The 18901-nt window shown below is 29.6% G+C and overlaps 1 protein-coding gene across 4 annotated transcripts in view; it reads right to left on the bottom strand.

The window, feature by feature from the left end:
* Positions 1–2007: 2007 nt before the first annotated feature.
* Positions 2008–18901, bottom strand: part of LOC142328035 (uncharacterized) — a 460868-nt gene continuing 443974 nt past the window's right edge. For all 4 annotated transcript variants that reach the window (XM_075371480.1, XM_075371483.1, XM_075371482.1 and 1 more), the window contains exon 4: positions 2008–3523. In XM_075371480.1, coding sequence (XP_075227595.1) covers positions 2182–3523 — 1342 coding nt within the window. In that variant the 3' untranslated portion in view covers positions 2008–2181. The remainder of the gene's footprint in view (positions 3524–18901) is intronic.

Below are 18901 nucleotides of genomic sequence, written 5' to 3'. Positions count from 1 at the left end.
ATAACTTTTTATTTCAAATAAAATTAAAAAAAAAAAAATTTGTTAGTGATGGTGTATTAGAAATAAATATCAATTATAAAGAAATTAAAAGTTTGGAACGTCAATATAAGAAATTTAGTAAGGTAATGAACCTCTTGAGATTATGAATGAACGTTATTATTTCAATCAGTTAGCGATAAAATTTATCAATAACTAACAATAAAGAATTGATGAAAATCCATGTTCAGTCTGTAGTTATAGTTGGATATAGTTACAATTTACTCATAAGAATTTTTTCATCAGTATTTTATATATGTTTTATTTATTTTAACATGTGGATGTATGAATAAGTGGAAAACAATCGTGTTTTTTAATGTTGTCCAAAATAGGAAAGGGCAATGTATTTGGTAGTAGTGATACATAAAAAATATTACTAATTATTTGTTTCTCTCAAGTAAAAATTAGTGTCTTTTCTTGGTTCAAATATTAGATACGTGTAAAATTTCTTATGAAAAGAGATTGATCGATTTATAATGTGTGTCTGTTCGTGCGTGTATGTGTTATGTAAAAAATAAACGTAGGAATATATGAATGAGTATAAATATCAAAATTTACCCCATAATTATTTTATTTTATATAAATATATTACTTTTATTATGCGAACAGCATTTTGAGGTTTTTATTCTAATTTTAATTTAATTTATAAATTTATTTTTATTGTGTACGTAAATAAAAATATTTTCTTTCTTTTGTAGAAAATCTTATGTGGATAACTCATGACTTCCTGGTATACGCCTATTAAATTACATTTATATATTTTTTTAAGGTACATAAAATTTTATTTCATTAAAAACTTCTGATATTTTTCATATTTTTTTTGTTACTGAATTATTCATCGTAAAATATTTTTTACAAATGAGAGGTTAATAATTATTAATAAATCAATTTATTTAACTCAAAAAAATAAAAGTTAAAAAAAAGTAGATGAAGTCTGATTCGAACCGATTGTCTCTAAGATCCAAATATTTAATTAATTAAAATCTTATTTGGCTATTTAACTCTGAAATCAATGAAAATAAGTACCACTTATGATATATCGTTGAAAAGTTCTCAATGAGGGTTTATTACTGCAGTTAACAAAAAGTCCAGTATCCAAATTCTTTTGGATCTTGGGCTTTTTTGGACACTTTTGGTTCAGTTGATTGCCCTCAAAAGTAGAGATGCACAGTTAGATGTTAGAACACTCCTAAATCCAAAAGTTCAACATCCTGCGCGATTAATCGTGGTTGAGTTATGCGAGGTACATACGTACATACAGACGTCACGCCGAAACTAGTCAAAATGGATTCAGGGATGATTAAAATGGATATTTTCATTGAAATCTGGAAACCGACATTTTTCGCGATCACAATACCTCCTTTACTTCGTACAATGAAATAAAAACTGTTACTTATTTCTTATAAGAGATTGATGTTTTTCTTTAAATTTTTTTTGCGTGTTTTGCTTTTCGATCAAGGAGTTATAATAGCGTTATTATTTTATTAACTTGGCCATTAGTTGTTTATTAAGGGAGTTGGCCCTAGATATTTACTCTATTGCTTTCAATTTTTCTTTCCTACTATCCCTTCTTTCAAAACTTTTCTCTACCTGCGTGAATAACATTAAAATTGATCTTGTTTAAATTTGTGTTAATGTATGCAGAAAGTTTTATAATCTATTAAGTATTTTGTATTATTTTTTATTGTTTTTTTTTTTTCAATTAATCTTACTTGTATTACACTAATAGTAAATTGTTATATATTTTATTTTAAATAAGCAAATATTGTAATAATGCGCCTGCAAATTAATCTTTCACGTACAGATTAATTACTTTACACCTGTTTTGTACATAAAAATGAATCTCTGATCTCAATGACAAATTTTAAAACTTACCTTTACAATACTTCCGTTCATTTTATATAATTTTTTTTCATTTTGATAACATTTTGTTTAAATCGGATTCATAAGGTGGCATATTTTGCACATAAAGAAACAAAATAATAAATTTTATTAACAAATATAGTACATATAATTACAGGAATGAAAACTTCTCAATAAACATTCTCTAGAACATTCAATAATTTCATAAAATATATTTATGTAATTTCAAACATATCTTAAATATATAATATTTTAATCAAGGAGGGAAGATATTATATTTAATCAACGGGAAGTCGATGACGGTTGAGTGTGTCTTATTAATTGTCCATCCTTATGATGGGACGATGTTAAAATGTTCTTTCTTTTCATTGGATAAAATTCTCCAAAACCTCGACTAAACGTATCACCATGGAAACCTGATGAATCCATATCAGGCCTTCTTTTTTTCATCGTTTCAAAATCACCAAAACCCCCACCAAACGTGTCTCCATGAAATCCCATCGAGTCCATTTCGGGTCTTCGTTTTTTCATAGTTTCAAAATCACCAAAACCACCACCAAAAGTATCACCGTGAAAACCCATGGAATCCATTTCCGGTCGACGTTTCTTCATTGTTTCGAAATCACCGAAACCGCCACCGAACGTATCACCATGAAAACCCATCGAGTCCATTTCTGGTCGACGTTTTTTCATTGTTTCAAAATCTCCAAAGCCGCCACCGAACGTGTCGCCGTGAAAACCCATGGAATCCATTTCTGGTCGACGTTTTTTCATAGTTTCAAAGTCACCGAAACCTCCACCAAATGTATCACCATGAAAACCCATTGAGTCCATTTCCGGTCGACGTTTTTTCATTGTTTCGAAATCACCAAAACCACCACCGAATGTATCCCCGTGAAATCCCATAGAATCCATTTCTGGACGACGCTTTTTCATAGTCTCAAAGTCACCGAAGCCTCCACCAAAAGTATCACCGTGAAAACCCATTGAATCCATTTCAGGTCTTCTTTTTTTCATAGTTTCAAAATCTCCAAATCCACCACCAAAAGTATCACCGTGAAATCCCATAGAATCCATTTCCGGTCGACGTTTTTTCATTGTTTCAAAGTCACCGAAACCTCCACCAAATGTATCGCCGTGAAAACCTGACGAATCCATTTCTGGTCTCCGTTTTCCAACGTCAATTAAATGTTTATAATCTTTAACATATTGTTGTAAGTTTCTTTGTCTTTCTGCTCGTAAATATTCACCTAATTTATTTAATAAGTTTACTTGTGATCTTTTCATCGTTTGAAAATCTCCAAAACCATCAGAAAAAGTATCGGCATGGAATCCCATTGAGCCACGAGCTCGACGCAATCTATTTTCCAAACCATAATTTCGTGATCCTGATCTTTTTTTTCTATTGGATGAATTTTCCCAATATCCTGGTTCTCTTATTTTTCCAGAATGATTATTTTCTGTTTCGTTATTATTGTGTGCCATAATTTTATGGTTTCCTGGATTTTCTTTATCATCAGTATTATTGTAATGATGTCCAGAGTTTTGATGATATTGAATACTACGTTTTTTTCTTACTGATGATGTATCTTGCCAGTAATTTCGTGGTGGTGCCGATCTCTTCCTGTAAAAAGAAAAAATCGTGATAATTAATTTAAATTGCAAGATAAGTCGATATAAAGACATTGTTATTGTATCGTAGAAATTAATTGGTCATTATTATTGGCCTCGCACGTATCACGATCATAACACTTAGTATCACGTATCGCCAATAATTCACTGTCACTAAGCAAAATAATTAATATTTATGTACTCATATTATATTACAGACATATCTATCTGTTGGATACAATAATAATTCATACACGTAACGTAATGTAATTTAAGAATTTTATTTATATTATCTCATAAATATTTTATTTTATTTATTTATTTTTTTTTAAATAGAATTTTACTTTTTGTGTATTTTCTCTTAAATAATTTTTTTGTTTTATAAGTAAAAACACATTAATTACGTAAAATATAATATTTATCAAAGAAATGGGTGGATTCGAATGACCAGTTTTATTTTTTTTTTTACAACATTTAAAATTAATTTTTTAAATTTAGTGCAGATAGTAGAAATATTTCATCACAATATAAAATCTATTAAATCTGTTTATACTCTATTTTTAACAGACTTTAAATCGAAGATGAGTCTTTCAATTTGATCCATAAATATATACACAGTCTTTGTGTTTAGTTAAATCTGAAAGGAACAATGTTGATGATTATTTTTTCGTTTGTTATTTAGAGTAAATCTGTAGCCTCGTTATAAGTTTTTTCCATAATATAAAAGTAAGGTTTATCAAAGGAAACTTTAAATTAAAAAAAAAAAAAAAAATCATAAAATTCCTATAAAATTAAGAAAAAATAGTCTTAAGAAAATCCACCGTATGTTGAGAGTAAACTTGTCGCTTTTCGTATTTCCTCTCTCAACTAGTACAAATTTTTCAATGGTGACATTTGTAACCTTACTGTCTGTGAACGGTTTGCCTGATTTGAGGAATCCCTCTATTCAAAATTAATTCAGTTGTCTTAGTATAGCACGATTACAAAATTTTTTGTGACACTGGCAAAACCTTTTCGCGATGTAAATCTTTTGATATCACCTATAATATTACCATAAAACTGAAAAATAAACATCTGTTTTACTTTAAACATATAAATAAAAATCTATATTTATTAATTTTACTATTCTTCGTGGTATATTAGGTTATTTAGATACGATTGCTTTCTGAAGACTGGTTTAATTACGTATAATCGTAGCTAAAAATAAAAGTTACCGACATTTTTTTTAATAAAAAAAAAATATAAATATTAAAAATACAAATATTTTATAAAAATTAATTAAAATTTATTTTTATAAATAAATGTAAATTAATAAACATGTTTATTTGTATATGTTAATAGAGCATTGTATTTTCCATAACTTTTTGGGTTGTTGGTTACTCTTTATTACATTAGCTTGTTCATGGGAATTTGGAACAAATATTTTTATTCTATTAAAAATGATATAACTGGCCGGGATTCGAACCAGGAACATTCCGAATGAAAGACTTTTTCTTTTTCTGTTTAGTCTCCGAACTTCTGATTACTTCAGAGGATGATATGTATCAATGAAAATGAAGTGTGATCTTGTACAATCTCAGGTCGACCATTCGCTTCGGAGAGAGTGCCTCAGAGTAAGGGGGCGGCTGCAGAGGTTACTCATGGGCAACGATAGGATGGGCATACTTCTTGCTAGGGAGATGCTCGATGAAGCTAGACGAGCTTACAGAGCAGGTATCAGTCGCGCTAAGGAGAAGAAGTGGACTGACCTGTTCAGTGAGGTCGATGCGGGCATGTGGAGGAACGGTTACAAGACTGTAACGATGTTTGATCGTTTCCTCCCCGTTCTGACCAAGGAGGGTCTAGTGGACGTGTTAGCCAAATTATTGGCTAGGGTGGATCGGGTGACATGGAGGGAGATTACCCGGAATGGAGTAGTTTCTCTGTTCAATCAGGATGAAGTGGTTGCAGCAGCTAAACGTGTGAACCCGTGGAAGAGTCCCAGTGTTGATAGCATTACCGGCGTGGCCGTGCAGCTCTTGGCTCATGTTGACGCCGGAGAAGTTTGTCGATGCATTTAATTACTGCTTGACAAATGAGTTTGTGCCATGGAAGGCTGCCCGACTGTGGAGCAGCCTTCCATGTCCCTGCCCGGCAGCGTGAGCGCTGGTATGGTGTACGGCGCCGAGTAGTTGAGTAGTTCGGGGATTTGGTGGCTAAAAGCATAATCACAAAGATGCTCGACTCGGAGGCGGCGTGGAATGCTGGGGCTGCCATGGTGGAGGCCATTGTTTGCGGTAGTGAAGCGGATGAGGGTGGTAGAGGTTCTCTGATCCCTGTTCGTCCCACTGCATATGTTTCGTTGTGGACCTTAGGGGTTCTTCTATATAAATTGATGGAATCGACTTAAGCGTGTTGTCATTTGATTATGAATATTTAACAAAACGGGTTGTATTCTATAGGTGCTACTGTAATTTGTGTTGTGGTGCTAATGTGTCGGGTAGTTGTACTAGTTTTTTATATCCTCTTCTTCGTGTGACGTTTTTAAGTGCAAACGGTGTAGTGGTGGTGTAATTATTTACAATTGTGTGACCGAAAAATATTCGGGGAGGCCGTTTTTGCAGAGATTTTGACATCTTGCAGGGTAGGGACTGAGTTATACTTAAAAAGCGGATCCTGGCCATCTGGGGTACAACTACAAAAAAAAAAGATCGACCATTTCTGAAATGTGTGGTTAATTGAAACCCAACCACCAAAAAACACCGGCATCCACGATCTAGTATTCAAATCCGTATAAAAGTAACTGCCTTTACTAGGATTTGAACCTTAGAACTCTCGACTTCGAAATCAACTAATTTGTGATGACGAGTTCAACACTAGACGTTATCATTTGTCGGCGAAGTGCAATATTTCTACAGTTTTATTGAACAGAAAAAAATTACTTCTATAGTTTTAGTTTATTTTAAGGGATTAATTATTGATATCAATCAGAAATAAATTATATTAATGTTTTCATTTTGAATCCCCCTGAGCCTATTTCCTTCAACGAAATAGTGTCAAAAACTTAACATATTTTAATTCTGCACCTTTTTAATTACATGGTTAATTTGGATGTAAAAGATTTCTTTTTACTTTTTTGGATGTTTTTCATATTCTATTTATTTTGCTTACAATATTTTGTAAAGTTTCTCTGATCAGTTTATTATACTTATTAATAGAAGTATTTTTTTTAGATATTTAATACAACAAAAAAATTTGTATTTTGTTTTTCTTTCCGGGGTTCCTATTATATTACTAATGTATTTCTATTTAATACGTATTTTTATTAATCTTAAACAAAAATTTATATAAACGTGAAAATGTATTGGTAACTCCTTTTTAGTTTGTTTTATTATTATTTTTATTTTATTTTGTCGATCCCGTGGTGGAGCTTTAGCTCTCGGCCTTTCATCCGGAATTTCCGTTTTCGAATCCCCGGTCAGACATAGCATTTTTAATGCGCTACAATTTTCCATCTTCATATTCCCGCGTACTAGCTTCTTTGTAAGATTCTGTGGCGAATTAATTCATCAGTAAAAAAAAAAATCTAAAAGTATTTTATTAGTTAAGAAACCGTTGGGATTTTAGAAAAGGGACGGCTCTAGTATTTGATTATGACTATGTTGTCAGTATCTTTGCTTTCAATAGGTTTTTTAAATTTCTTGTCTTGAGTCTGATGAAATAATGGGAATTCCCAGATTAAATGAAACAACGTATTGGTTACAAGGAAAGCAATTTTTATCAATTTTAGTAGCTTCCTAGCTCCTTCCAAAATACTAGATAAATCTAGGATAAAAGTGAAATTTTTACTGGAAAACTTTTTTAAAGTGAAAAAGTGATTAAAATGAAAAATGTTTTACAAAAAAATCCGGAAAAATCTTTTTAGTATTATATCTTATTTGTGTTTCAATTTTGTACTTCTAAATTTTCTATTTCGGTATTACTTTTTTTGTAATTCATCTTTCACTTTTTTTTTGGTTTAATTAAAATTATTCTATCTTAGAAATAAAATTTATGAATCGATGATGAATACAGTGTTGAAAACACTTTTCAGTAAATGAATTGGTGGCTATTCATTTTTTGTTTTCAGCTAGTGTTTATTATGACTAAATTATACAGTTTAACTTTTTTTAATAATAAAACAGTTGATACGATTTTAACAAAATTACTAATGATTAAAATTGTAATTCCACTTAAACAATATTATTATAATTTTTATGCAATACATTATAATGAATTACACAAAGTATTTTACATTCGACTGTATTTTGTAGTTGGCTTTTATGTGTACTAAATCCATTTTTATAACCCACCGGGTTGGTCTAGTGGTGAATGCGTCTGATTTCGAAGTCGAGAATTCCAACGTTCAAATCCTAGTAAAGGCAGTTACTTTTATACGGATTTGAATACTAAATCGTGGATACCGGTGTTCTTTTCAATTAACCACACGTCTCAGAATTGGTCGATTTTCGACTGTACAAGCTACACTTCACTTACATTCATACATATCATCCTCATTCGTCCTCTGAAGCAATGCGTGAACGGTGATTTCCGGAGGCTAAACAGGAAAAAAATTCATTTTTATATAATTAGGAAACACATTTGTTATACGTTCAAAGTATTTGAGTAAGGTTTGAATATCTCCAAATTTCAATCGGAAATTAGGTTAAGGTATTTTTTTATTAGAAACGCCACAAAAATACTTGTTGACTTTTGCAACGAGAAAATTGAAATTATTGGTTAAAAAACGGTAGGTCCTTGTGAAGAACTGAACTCGAGATCAGCTGCTCTAAAAGTCAACATAGTAATTTATTTTTTTATTTTTTTTTTCATTGGTGCTTGGCAATTATTTTTTATTATACGTATTGTGTCTGCTTAGCACAATGTAATATTTTTCTGTTTAAGTATTCTCATGTTTAACAGTATATTTAGAATTTTATGTGATTTTGGTGATACATTTTATCGTTACATATTTTCTGTTACTAAGTATGATTTTGATTTATTTTCTACAACTTATGTAGTATATTTCCAGCAAGTTTGGCATTGTAGCTACGTTATAATGTTATGTGATGACTAGATAATGTACTGTTTTTGTTTCATTAATAAAAATTACAGTTATACAGTTTATTCCCTTTGTTAAAAAAGAAAAACTAACTAAGACAGCACCTTCTAGTGCTTGGCTATTCTGAATAATAGCAATTTTGGTATAATAACTTAATCCAACTTATACAAAATATATAATTAAATCAAAATTAAGAATAACAAAATTTATTAATGAAATTCGTAACTTTTAGTATAGAATGTTTTATTTGTACCAACTGGTACAAAAAAAAAAAAAAATGTAATGTGGCCACCACATGACTTCCTTGACGCCTATTAAATTACATATAAACATTTTTTGCTGCATTCATTTAAACTCATTCCATTTGAAAGTGAGATACGATCCTCCAATTCTTTAATAAAGTGTACAGTTACACAATTGCTAAAATATTAGGTTTTATTAACATCAAATATTTATACAATTATTAATTCAACAATCTTATCTGAAATATTTGGATCGAGTAAAAGTCCTTTTTTTATTCTATAAATAAATGTAAGCCATATCTATCTAATACTATGTTTTTTAAATTATTATGATGTAACCATCAACAAAATGAAAACAAAAACGAAACAGGAGAAGGTTACTAAATTTTATTGCTATATTCATTATCATGTAGACAGAAACAAATTAAAAAAAAAAAAAAAAAAAAATGTATTTATACGGAGAAATGGAGAACCAAGTAAGTGTTACCTATTCACGCATATCGCATTTCATCATCGTTATATATATGTTTTTTTATTATTATTAAATTCAAATGAAAATAAAAACAAAACTGGAAGAGGTTACTAAATTTTTAGTTTACATTTTGAACATGTTTTTACTGGGTTTAAATGAGTACGGTGTTACAGGGTTTTTGTCTTTGTATTTTTATTATGAATTTATAACATTTGTTACTCCAGTTTATGAATCTTCAGTAAGTCTCACATCTCGCCTATACTTTGGTTTTAAAAGACATTGACATTAAAAATTTTACGTATAATTGCAGAATAATGAGCAATGTTTGTTCCAACATCAGTATATAATATGGATGTAGGCTTTAAAGACACTGAGTCATTACCAACGTTGAAAGTACTTTTTGTAAACATGAAATGATTTTTATTCAATACTCTTGAATCACATCTATCTTGTAATTCCCTTAAAGTCTTTCTTTTATGCATGTAGTCTTTTAGTTTTTCTTCCTTGTCGTACAAGGAAGTATTCTAATCGCGAAAAATGCGGTTTTCAGATTTCAACGGAAATATCCATTTTGACTATCCCTGAATCCATTTTGGCTAGTTTCGGCGTGACGTAACGTACGTATGTATCTCGTACAATTAAAAAACGATTAGCCGTACAATGATGAAATTTTGGATTTAGGATTGCTGTAACATCTAGTTGTGCACCTTCCCTTTTGATTGCAATCGACTGGGCCAAAAGTGTCCAAAAAAAACTTTGGACTTTTTGTTAACTGCAGTAATAAGCCTCATTGAGAGAGTTTTACAACGATATATCATAATTGTATAGACAATGATACATTTATTTTATGAATCTCCGACTTCATTCTATCAGCAATTTGTAACATTTTTTCATCTATATCTAAAAGTTAACAGAATTTAGTTTAGTATTTTCTCTTAAGGTACTAACTTAAAAGAGATTACTAATATTAGTTCTACAATTTGAAATTTTTTTTTTTTTCATTCTTAACCACCCCGGGGTAACTGGCATCACCTTGCGGCATTACCTCACGTTACACCCTAGTGACGTGGAAGCAGACTCCTACCCTGGCTTGGCCTGTTCAGGCCTCCATCGGGGTCTTCCGTGCCTCCTCGAGCCATCCGAACTTCCGCTTGTGGATGGTCCCGATGGCTCTCCGCAGGGACTACAATTTGAAATTGTATTTTGTATTATTAACGATGATTGTTGATTTTGTGCATACATAAGATCATTGCTCTGTAAATTAATTTTTACAAATATTGGTTTGTGGTATGAGAAGTACGTTTCATATACGCCTGTTGCCACGGAGGCACTTTTAGAAAATATAACATCTATTTGCGTATTTAAATCTGCAGTAGATATGTGTACATCAGGGATGTTAAGTTATAATTGTTAAAAATGTTAATTACATTAAATTTTCTTTTACTTCAAAAAAAACAAACTGTTTTTCGTGAGGAAATTGTTACTAATTCTGAAAGAAAATAACTATAGTGACATTTTTTTATAAAATGTTAAATCAGTATAAGGCACCTAAGATCCATATTACTGTAGCTAACAAGGGGAAGGTGTGGGCTTCGAGATTCCGATTTCAATTTGAACCATATTGCGTGTGTGAATAGCACACTATTTTCGTGGTTTCATCACAAAATACTAACGCGCAATATTGAATTAAACTCAAGAAAAATGGTCCTAAAGATCCCCTTAACATTTTGTATTAGTTTATATATTTTGTTTCACGTCGCTTAAGTAGATATGTGGTGTTAGTGAGAACGTGTCGTGTGGATCCGTAACCATGCACACATCGGTTCAAATCAGACTTCATATACATACATTTTTTAATCTTTTTTTTTTTTTAGTTTAAATATATTTATTTATAAATAATTATTAATCTCGGAATGTAGAAAAGTTTGAATTAAAATGAAAAGTGCATAAAATTTTATTTCACTGATAACTTCTGATTTTTTTATATTATTATTGAATTATTATTTATTGTTAAAAGTATTTTTACAATTAGAGGTTAATAATTGTTAATAAATCAATACATAAAAATATATATATATATATATATATGTATGTATATGAAGTCGAATTCTAACCGATGTGCCTTCCCCTTGTAAGATACACATATTTAATTGATTAAAATTTTATTTGGCTATAACTCTGGAACCAATGAAAATAAGTACCACTTATGATATTTCGTTGAAAAGCTCTCAATGATGGCTTATTACTGCAGTTAAGAAAATGTCCAAAATCCAAATGTTTCAAAATTGAAACCTTACTTTATTTAGAGGTCTGATGGTATACACATTTTTGCCCCAGTCGATTGCAATCAAAAGGGAAAGTGCACAACTAGATGTTACAACAGTCCTAAATACAAAATTTCAACATTTTCGGCTAATCATTCTTGAGTTATTTTTGAGATACATACGTACGTATGTACATTCGTCACGCCGAAACTAGTCTAAAGTGATATTTCTGTGAAATCTGAAAACCGAAATTTTACGCGATTACAATACTTCCTTTACTTAATACAAGGAAGTAAAAACAATCTGCTTATTCTAAAAAATCATTGCCGTTCATTTTTACTTCCTTGTACGAAGTAAAGGAAGTATTGTGATCGTGAAAAATTTCGGTTTTCAGATTTCAATGGAAATATCCATTTTGAGCATCCCTGAATCCATTTTGACAAGGTTCGGCCTGAAGTCTGTACGTATGTATCTCGCATAACTCAAAAACGATTAGCCGTAGGATGTTGAAATTTTGGATTTAGAACTGTTGTAATATCTAGTTGTGCACCTCCCCTTTTGATTGCAGTCGACTAACCGGAAATGTCCAAAAATCCCAAAATCCAAAATATTTGGATTCTGAACTTTTTCTTAACTGTTGTAATAAGCCCTCATTGAGAGAGTTTCAATGATATATCATAAGTGGTTCTTATTTTCATTGGTTCCACAATTATAGCTAATTAAAACTTTAATTAATGAAATATTTGGGTCTTACAAGAGGAAGGCACATCAGTTCAAATCCGACATCTTCTCTTCTTTTTTAATTTTTTTTTTTTAATTTAAATACTTATATTGATTTATTAATAATTTATTAACCTGTGACTAAAAAAATTACAATAAATAATAATTCATAACAATTAAAAAAAAAATCAGATGATATTAATGAAATAAAATGTTACGTAACGGCTAATAGTTTTTGATTTATGCGAGTTACATAAATACATATTTACGTACGTACAGGGGTAACGCTGAAACTAATCAACATGGCTTCAGGGATGGTCAAAATGGATATTTTCGTTGAAATTTGAAAACCGTAATTTTTCGCGATTAATACTTTGTAAAAGGAAGTAAAAACCAGTACTTTAATTAACGATTTTTTTTTTTGAATTTATAATAATTGATTTTTATATGTTCAACATTCAATATAGGTATAGAAGAAGAAGCTGTTTTACATAATACTTAACAAATTTAACAATACAACATAAAAACAAAAACTGTATTATAGAATTCAATGATTTTGATTCTACCAAATTAATGCTTTGCTGAACTCTGTACGTTACGCTGACGAACTAAATCTGCTGTAGAGATGTTAGCGTTTGACGTAGTTTCAATGAGTTCGTATAGATGGCAGCAGTACGTCTATTTGGTTGGTTATACTTTAACAATCGCCCGCGTATTCAGGTAGAACTTTAAAAGTAATGATTAAGATTGGATTTTTATTAGTTTGGTTTAAAAAATTACAGATTGAAATACCGTAATTATTTTGCATTATGTAAATACTATACATCATTTTTTAAATCGATAAATTGTTTTTTTTCTTAATCAAGGAATTTTGGTGGTCTTGATATATGATTTTTTTTATAGATATAATCTATAATTTAGATGGAAGCTAAAAAAGAGTTTGTAAAAAAAATGCTATGACATACTCAGACGATCTAAATATGTATATATATAGTTTTCTCACTGCTTAGTAATGGACTGTTATAAGAAATGTAAGAAAACTGTTAAAATTTAATAACCTGGCTTAAATGTTTATAATGAGAATGTAAAACGTTTTCAATCTTTAAAAAACCTTTTTAATTTAAAAATATTATTAATATTTTAAGGTAAAATACAATGTATAATCCCACTTTCTTAAGAGGGTGCATTATGTTTGAATGTAGTTTCTTTACATGATTTTCCTGAATTTATTTTATTATTATTCAATGAAGAAAAAAAACGCCGTTTTTGTTCAGGCAGATTTTTTCTACGCTTATTGATATTTTAAAACAGAATATAATCAAAAAATTATAGAAATCCTACTTAAAAACTTAGTATGTAGTAATTTTTTACCTGTTAGCTTATATATATTTTTAAATTCGTTCCAAAATAAGTGGTAATATGTATCTACTGCTTTTAATTTGGTGCAGAATTGAAAAAAGTCTCATAAAAAAATTGTATGTTTCACTTTCTTGTACTGCTTCATTAAAATAGAATTCATTTTTAATAGAATTTTTACCTATTTCACTGACAGTCAGTTAGATAAAAAAAAAGAATTTTTTAACAAATCACAAAAAGTCTGATGGGGACACCACATGACTTCCTTGTAGCTATTAAATTACATATACACATTTAAAAAAAATGAAAAGTGTATAAAATTTTATATTATTAATAACTTCTGATATATTTTCTTTTTTTTATTGTTATTATTGAATTTTTTTTTTTACAATCTGAGGTTAAGAATTAATTATTAATAAATCAATATATTTAAATTTAAAAAAAAGGAAATGAAGCCGGATTTGAACCTAGTGCCTTCCCCACGTAAGATTCAAATATTTCATTAATTAAAATTTTATTTGGCTATAACTCCGGAACCAATGAAAATAACTTATGATATATCGTTGAAAAGCTCTCAATGAGGGCTTATTACTACATTTAAAAAAAAAGTCCAAAATCCAATTTATTTGATTTTGGGCACTTTTGGCCCAGTCGATTTAAAAGGGGTGGGGGGTGCACAACTACATGTTATAACAGTCTTAAATCCAGAATTTCAACATCCTACGGCTAATCGTATTTGAGTTATGCAAAATACATACGTACGTACAGATGTTACGCCGAAACTAGTCAAAATGGATTCAGGGATGGTCAAAATGGATATTTCCGTTTAAATCTGTAAACCGAAATTTTTTTGCCATCACAATACCTACTTTACTTCGTACAAGGAAGTAAAAAATTTAATTCACGAAAATATTAAAACCATACAATCACTTAGCAGTATATATTACTACTTTATTAAACAGAATTTTCAAAATAATAAATGAAGAAAAATAAATGCAATGAGATGCTTTTGTTTACGTAAACAGCTAATTTTATTTATTTTTTTTTTCTATTGGAAATTATTTAAATAATATAATTCTAAGTATGATTTGAGGAAGTAAAAAGTATAATTTATAACTTCAATTTGGATGAAGGAAAAGGTATTACAAAATTCAAATTTGTATTATTAAAGTAACGGGGGTTCTTTTTGCTGCAGAATGAGAACAACGGAAAATGCAATTATGTACAAGAAATATTCTTCTGTTGGGAAAATACGCATCGTGAATAATAAAATATAAAGGTGCGTAATGTTTTAGCTGTTAAAACAGTTTTGAAATAACTGTTGCCGACTTCTTTTTAGTTAATATTATCTTGTATTTATGTATTATTTTGTGTTGAGGAAACGTGTTAAAAACTAATATGCTATTTTTTTTTTTTTTTAATATTTATTTTTAGGAATGAAGAAAAGAAAAATCAGATTAAGTATTACAAATTATCTTTTATACGGAGTGTATGCCCCAGAACATTCGTAAACTATTCTACTTGTGAAAGCAATAGAAAAAGTTCATATAAACATGTCTTAAAATACTTCGTTTACGAGTTACGACTAGTGAAAAATATCGTTCGGATTTTAGCTACCTTAGTGAAACGAGATCGTATTCGGACGTTATTTAAGGAGCAAATTAATGATTTTCTTTGGTTTTTACCTAAAAAAATAAAATAAAATAGGTTCCAGAACCGTATCTACAGTAGTTTTTAAGGAATCTGAGGTAAAAACAAATAAATTGAGGTAAAAAAAAAACACTGTTTTTTTTTTTATGTTTGACTTGCAGTAACTTTATTAAATGGGTAATAAACACGTAAAACCTTTCAATAATAGTTGTAGGGGATTTAAGTTTGAGCAAAATGGTGTAAAATAATTTGAATTATTGGAGTAGTAATAAGGTTTGTTCATGTTTTTGAGTTGGTTTTTATTTCAAAAGAGACCTTAGTTTAAAAGAACACCCTCGTATATTGATTTTGCAACGATAAAAAGCAAAATGTAATGTCATGTTGAATATATTATCAAAATTTTCACTTATATTTTCTAATTGACATTAGATATATGAAAAAAAGTAGTATTTATGAATCTAGTATTGTCATTTTCCGGTTAAGTAATCCTAACAATAGAAACCATAGAGGTTTCTTATTTCCTTTTATAAAAAAAAAAAATTTGAACTTTACTAATTAAAATTGTTTTACGAGTTTTTCCAGTAGTCGATTTTGTGTAAAACCTTCAGTGTTAGAGGAATAGGTGAGGATCGCGCTTCCGCGAATCGGTTAATTTGATAGCTGAGGGTTGTAAGTTATGGTAGGAGGTCGTGGTTCGAAGAGGCCATAAGAAGGCGATAGTAGGTTGTGTAAATATGCTGATGGAAATATCCGCCGAGGTATTTGATGATCCTGACCGAGGCCACACTTATGACTGAGTTGTGTTATCAATTTTAGAGTCTAAGAAACGTCGATCTCCGGTAAAGCCCATCAGGACTAGGAACGGAGGGTTGGTGTGGCGACCGAGATTGTCACAAGGCAAGTGTCTTCCCCTATGTTATCAGGATGTAATCGATATTTTAAAATTAATGTATTTTCATCAAAACATTTTTTAAAGGTAGAGTTTTATGATTTTATCTGTTCCCTCTTTCTGTAAAACATCTGAAAATTAAGATCGATATTATCACTACCCCTGCAATGCCTTTTACTGTGTACTCAAATGATCCTGCTAGTATTTATAGATCATGTTATCTGAATCATTCATTCCTAAACTAATGATTGTTTGCCGATTGCTGATTAACTTGGAAAACTGGATAAATCCTGTCAAATTATACAACTTATTTGCCATTCGATGAGAATATTATTTTTCAATATAAATAGTAATTAATAGTCGTATTTCACAACTTTACTTAAGTGTGATTCCTTACTTAAACTTACTTAAGTATGATTCTTGACAAAGGACTTTAAAAAAGCTTTATATTTGCAGTTTTCTTGATTGATTATTCTTTAAACTTCAATATATTTATTACACCTTGCATCCTTAATTATATTTTTTACTATTTCAAGTTTTGCTCTACAGGTTTTCCTTTGTCACGTTATATTATCAAAATTCAATTTATCTTGGATGTTTTAATACATAGACTAACAACTTAGTTCTTCTTTTTATGATATTCAGCCATAAATTTATTTCTACCCTGTTCGTCTCAAAATATCTTAATTTTGAATTTTCTCGAGGAATCTAATTCTCAGCATCCTCCTGTAATATTACACATCAAACTTCGTTATTTTTTTCCTTTATGTTCACATTATATTAACATAAAGCACTAAATTCCACAAAAAATATTTTCAAGAATTTCGTTACAGCATATTAAATCAAAACAAAAAAAATTTCTCGAAGTAAAAATTACCTTTATAATCGTATCAGACGATGCTATTTTGTAATTTTGTCAAGAAAATTAACAATTTGCAATTATTATCTTAAACAACTTTGGTTATACGCTTGCCAAAATTACAGCTATACCATTAAAAATTACATTGTCCTTTTATAAGCTCTTCAGCCCAGTCTTCTTCATTTAATAACTTGTATTTTGTGGTAAAAGAGATGAAATTACTCTACGGACCTAAGAGCTCTTTATGTTCGAAATATTATAGTAAGAAACCTTTATAATCGGTTCTACAAGAAATAGTAAACATAAAAATTAATCCTTTGTCACTTTACTTTTCTTTATTCTTGAAAAACTTCTACGATGATTTAGACGAACTTTTCCTGCTAATCTAATTATGTGTATATTACAATCCTACAATTATACATTAAAAAAATCTTCATCATCAGGTTAACTAATTCAGCATGCTCATTTTTCATCAATTAGGGTCCGATTATATTGTTTCATTATTAACTATGTATGTTACGTGAAAGACCGATGTCGGGCAAATGTCGACATTCTCCGGTGAATGTCGACACATACCAAATACATCGTTGAAAGACCGAAATATTTGCTTTTTCGAATCTTCGCCGTAATGTTGACAAACACAGGTAAGTTCTTGTGCGAGTCGAAACGATAACTAGTAATTAAAAAAAAAATCAACTAATAATATTCTTTAAGGTAAATAGATTACGAGAAACCATCGTAAAAAAAGGAAATTTAAATTTAAGCCAAATATAACCTACGCTTGCTTCGCTCACTAACCTCGTCTAATTTAATTATATTTATATTTAAATTAATTAAATTTACGCCAGAGATAATCTATGTTAAATGTACAGATTATATATGTTATTTTCCAACATTGGAAAATAAAAAAAATTATAAAAAACATTTATAAAAAAAATTAATCAAATTTTTAGCATTTTATAAATTGAAAGGGCCAATGTTGGGAAATAACAAATAAAATTTGTACATTTAGTGTTAATTAGACGAACTTAGTGATCGAAACGAGCGTAGGTTATATTTGGCTTAAATTTAAACTTCCTTTTTTTTTCCTTGTACGAAGTAAAGGAAGTATTGTGATCGCGAAAAATCTCGGTTTTCAGATTTCAACGGAAATATCCATTTTGACTGTCCCTGTATCCATTCTGACTAGTTTTGGCGTAACATCTGTACATACGTATGTAGCTACGTATCTCGCATAACTCAAAGACAATTAGCCGTAGGATGTTGAAATTTTGGATTTAAAACTACTGTAACATCTTGTTATGTTCCTTTTGAAACAAAAGAGGAGGTACACAATTAGATGTTACAACAGTTCTTTGTTGTCAGTCGATTGCGATCGCAATTGACTGACCAGAAGTGTCCGAAAAAGTCCAAAATCCCAAACAATCTGGATTTTGGGCTTTTGCTTAACTGCAGTAATAAGCACTCATCGAGAGCTTTTCAACGATATATCGTAAATTGGGTACTTATTATCATTGGAATTTTAAACTCCAGAATTTAATTAATTTTAATTAATGAAATATTTGGATCTTATAAGGAGAAGGCACATCGGTTCGAATCAGACTTCATATCCTTTTTCTTTAAACTTTTTTTTCTTAATTTAAATGTATTGATTTATTAATAATAATTATTAACTTCTGACTAAAAAAAATTACGATAAATAATAATTCAATAATAACCATAAAAAAATTACGAAAAAATATCAGAAGTTATTAATGAAATAAAATTTTATATACTTTTCGTTTTAAAAAATGTTTATGTAATTTAATAAGCGTGCAAGGAGGTCATGTGGTATCCACATTAGTTTTTTTTAACAGGGT

Source organism: Lycorma delicatula, chromosome 7 (genome assembly GCF_047948215.1).
Source record: "Lycorma delicatula isolate Av1 chromosome 7, ASM4794821v1, whole genome shotgun sequence".
NCBI classification, from domain to species: domain Eukaryota; kingdom Metazoa; phylum Arthropoda; class Insecta; order Hemiptera; family Fulgoridae; genus Lycorma; species Lycorma delicatula.
This window is presented reverse-complemented; position numbering and strand designations above follow the sequence as displayed.